The 3,594-nt window shown below is 37.4% G+C and overlaps 1 protein-coding gene across 1 annotated transcript; it reads left to right on the top strand.

Moving 5' to 3' along the window:
- The first annotated feature begins 1,265 nt into the window (after nt 1–1,265).
- LOC107952898 (UDP-glucuronate 4-epimerase 3) lies at nt 1,266–3,392 on the top strand. The gene is made up of 2 exons (XM_016888099.2): nt 1,266–3,015; nt 3,109–3,392. Exon 1 carries the CDS (start codon nt 1,681–1,683, stop codon nt 2,992–2,994), a length of 1,314 nt encoding a protein of 437 aa, XP_016743588.1. The 5' UTR covers nt 1,266–1,680; the 3' UTR covers nt 2,995–3,015; nt 3,109–3,392.
- Nucleotides 3,393–3,594: the final 202 nt, after the last annotated feature.

Below are 3,594 nucleotides of genomic sequence, written 5' to 3'. Positions count from 1 at the left end.
GGTAAATCTGTAATATGGAAAAAAAAACATGTTGAAACAGCCAGAGTCCAGCTTACATTAACTAGCATGGAAGGAACAAGTTGCCGCTTTGCCAGCTATTAATACCAAGGTTGTTTTTCCTCCACACACCCTCACATGGGAACTGCTGCCACCCAATTTTCTTTTCTCTCACAATTATATTATTTGTCCATAAATAATCATGATTCCACATCCACTACAGCTCACACCATTACCATTAAATCAAGATCAATGTATGTAACATTTTATTTTTATCATTTCACAATCTCTCACTCCACTTCAATCTTGTTTTTTTTTTTGGGTAAAATCATAAATTTTTAATATGTTTGTGGTATCAAATATTAAAATTAGTATGATTTTAGTGAAATTAAGATTTACAAATCAGAAAAATAGAAAGAGGGATGAGAATTTTGGTTTTGAGTAATGCATTGATAATGTGGAACATAAATTGCAATCCAAGATATGTATAAGAAGATTCCATGGAAAGTTCCTTTTGCCTTGGTTTCAAGTCTATGAGCTGCGCTCACTATTTCTGACTCCTCCTTTCTCTCTCATATGATTGTAGACCCTATGTCATCATCTTGTTAGATTTCTTTCCTTTTATTTTTTTCTGCGGTCATTTTTTTTTACAAACTGTAAAAAATAATTGATTTCTCATGCATAACTTACGTGTTAAGATTTACCATCCAGCGAAGTATAAACTGATTTTTATAAAGCAATGTGTTTAAAACTATGATACTTTTTACTCGCTTTGAGGATTTCCAGCATAATCATACTTACAAAAGCAAACGATGGGTGATTAAATATTTAAATTAATAATTTGGTGGTCCCAATTTTAATTGAATTTGTGCAGATGCCAGAGACCTGAATTTTTAACTGGCAAAAAGAAAGCTGATTTTTTTTTTAAATTTACTAATTCAATAATTAGGTGTTGATAATTGTAGAGATAAACCCAATCCCAAAATCCCTCGCAGATCTCTCAAGTTTTGGGGGAGATTTTTTTAATGTAGTAATTTAGCATCAAAATCCTCGACCACACCATCTAAAATAGAATCCCAAACTTATAACTTAAATGTGTGTGTGTGTTTTTTTAAGTGTGAATGGTGGGAAATTAGCATCGAAATCCTCATCCACACCATATACAACAAAATCCCAAACTTAAATTAATTTCTTACCTCACACATAAATTTAGCAAAGCTGGTATTTTTTTTCACTATGTAGTTATTTATTGCTTATCTCAAGAAGAAGAGCAATATTCTTAACCTCCCTATATTTAACGGAATCAACCCATTTCATTAAATACAGACTTATGTTGATAAATAATCATCCTAAAGTTGTTTTCTTCTTTTTTTTCCCTTCTTTTTAAAACAAAAATCAAATCTTGATCTCTCTCCCCCCCCCCCATTGAAAGAGCTCCCCTCTGTATCTAAACCAACGGAGAAACCAACCCATCGTTTCAAGATTCTCATTTTCATCATCAAAATGAGAAAGAGGTAGCCAAAGTCACTGCAACTCCATTAACACGGATAATATAAACAACTACTTCCCTTTCCCACCGACAAAAAAAGATTTAGTCTCTCTGGAGTAGCCACCCCTAAACCCTGAAAACAGAGAGGACAAAGGTTTTCCAGATTCTGGGTTTCTTCCGAAATAACCTCACCAATGTCAAAGCAAATGTCTCATCTCGACAATATTCCATCAACACCGGGGAAATTCAAGATGGATAAGTCACCGTACATTCACAATAGGTTGAGGTGGCATTCCTCTCTGGCAAAGCTTACCTTTTGGTCTTTTATGTTCTTGGGCCTCATCTTGATTTTCTTCTTTCGATCTCCTTCCTCCAATCCCCTTCCTCAAGATCCTTCTCGCCGCTCTCTTCGTACCTACAACTGGGGTGGACCCGCTTGGGAGAAGCGGGTCCGTTCATCTGCCCGTATCCGTTCCCGTAACGGCATCTCCGTTTTGGTTACTGGAGCTGCCGGTTTTGTCGGCACCCATGTGTCGGCTGCTTTGAAAAGGCGTGGAGATGGTGTTCTTGGACTTGATAATTTCAATGACTATTACGACCCTTCATTGAAAAGAGCTAGGCAAGCGCTTCTGGAACGAAGTGGGGTTTTCATTGTTGAAGGAGATATCAATGATTCGGCTCTTTTAAGGAAACTTTTCGAGGTTGTCGCATTTACCCACGTTATGCATTTAGCTGCTCAAGCTGGCGTCAGGTATGCTATGGAAAATCCTGGCTCTTATGTGCATAGCAATATTGCCGGCTTTGTTAATTTACTTGAAGTTTGCAAGTCTGCTAATCCACAGCCTGCAATCGTGTGGGCTTCTTCCAGTTCCGTTTACGGTCTTAATACCAAAGTCCCATTTTCTGAGAGAGATAGAACAGATCAACCTGCTAGTTTATATGCTGCTACTAAGAAAGCTGGTGAAGAAATCGCACATACTTATAATCATATATACGGTCTCTCTTTAACCGGTTTGAGGTTTTTCACCGTTTATGGCCCCTGGGGAAGACCAGATATGGCTTATTTCTTTTTCACTAGGGATATATTGAAAGGCAAGTCAATATCAATATTCGAGGCAGCTAATCATGGCACGGTGGCCAGGGATTTTACCTACATAGATGATATAGTGAAAGGGTGTTTAGCAGCACTGGATACCGCCGAGAAGAGTTCTGGTAGCGGAGGGAAGAAGAAGGGACCGGCTCAATTGAGGGTATTCAATTTGGGGAACACATCACCAGTTCCAGTTTCAGATCTGGTGAGCATATTAGAAAGGCTTTTGAAGGTGAATGCAAAGAGGAATATAATGAAGTTGCCTCGGAATGGAGATGTTCAGTTCACACATGCCAATATCAGCTTGGCACAAAGGGAGCTTGGGTATAAGCCCTCAACTGATTTGCAGACAGGTTTGAAGAAATTTGTGAGGTGGTATCTGAGTTACTATTCTGGTGGGCAGAAAGCAGCTGGATAAATCATTCTTGTGAATGTTGTGGTAGGATCCTCCGGATATCTTGTTCATTATCATTCTTATCATTGTTTCTTTTTTCATTGCCCATTATTGTTATTTCTTGTATCTTTAATGAAGCCATATAGGGAGGGATATCATGTCCTACTTTGAAGAAGTTTTGAGATCAGTGGACATTGTTTGCTGGGCAGGCACACGCTGTATCAAAAGAACACCGGAACAATTTTTCTTTTTTTTTTTTTTTTTGTATTTGTTGCTATTTTTGGCATTGTAGTAGAATTCATGACTGATAGAGCATATGGTGATTGGTGGACATGTATCATTTGCTATGCAATTCCAATAAAATAGCACACGATATTATGTTCTTCCATTCTTGTAGATAAATCCGATCGAATTTTGAATTATTGATTTTTCCAAATTATAACTCACCCTACGTCATTGTATTAAATGTAAAATAATACTGCTGATCTTCATGTCTTGCTCTGCTTCTTTACTTTTCAGATAAGCAAATCTTCTTGACTTCGATACGTCGTAACCAGTACTTGTTCTTTTAAGAGAAGCAAAGTGTCTCAAATCTGTGAACAATGCCAAAATTACACGAGAAAC

The sequence above is a fragment of the Gossypium hirsutum genome, chromosome A07 (assembly GCF_007990345.1).
Source record: "Gossypium hirsutum isolate 1008001.06 chromosome A07, Gossypium_hirsutum_v2.1, whole genome shotgun sequence".
Lineage (NCBI taxonomy): Eukaryota > Viridiplantae > Streptophyta > Magnoliopsida > Malvales > Malvaceae > Gossypium > Gossypium hirsutum.
This window is presented reverse-complemented; position numbering and strand designations above follow the sequence as displayed.

What these genes read in the sequence shown, in the direction of transcription:
- LOC107952898 (XM_016888099.2), top strand. Translation starts at nt 1,681, where the DNA reads ATGTCAAAGCAAATGTCTCATCTCGACAATATTCCATCAACACCGGGG.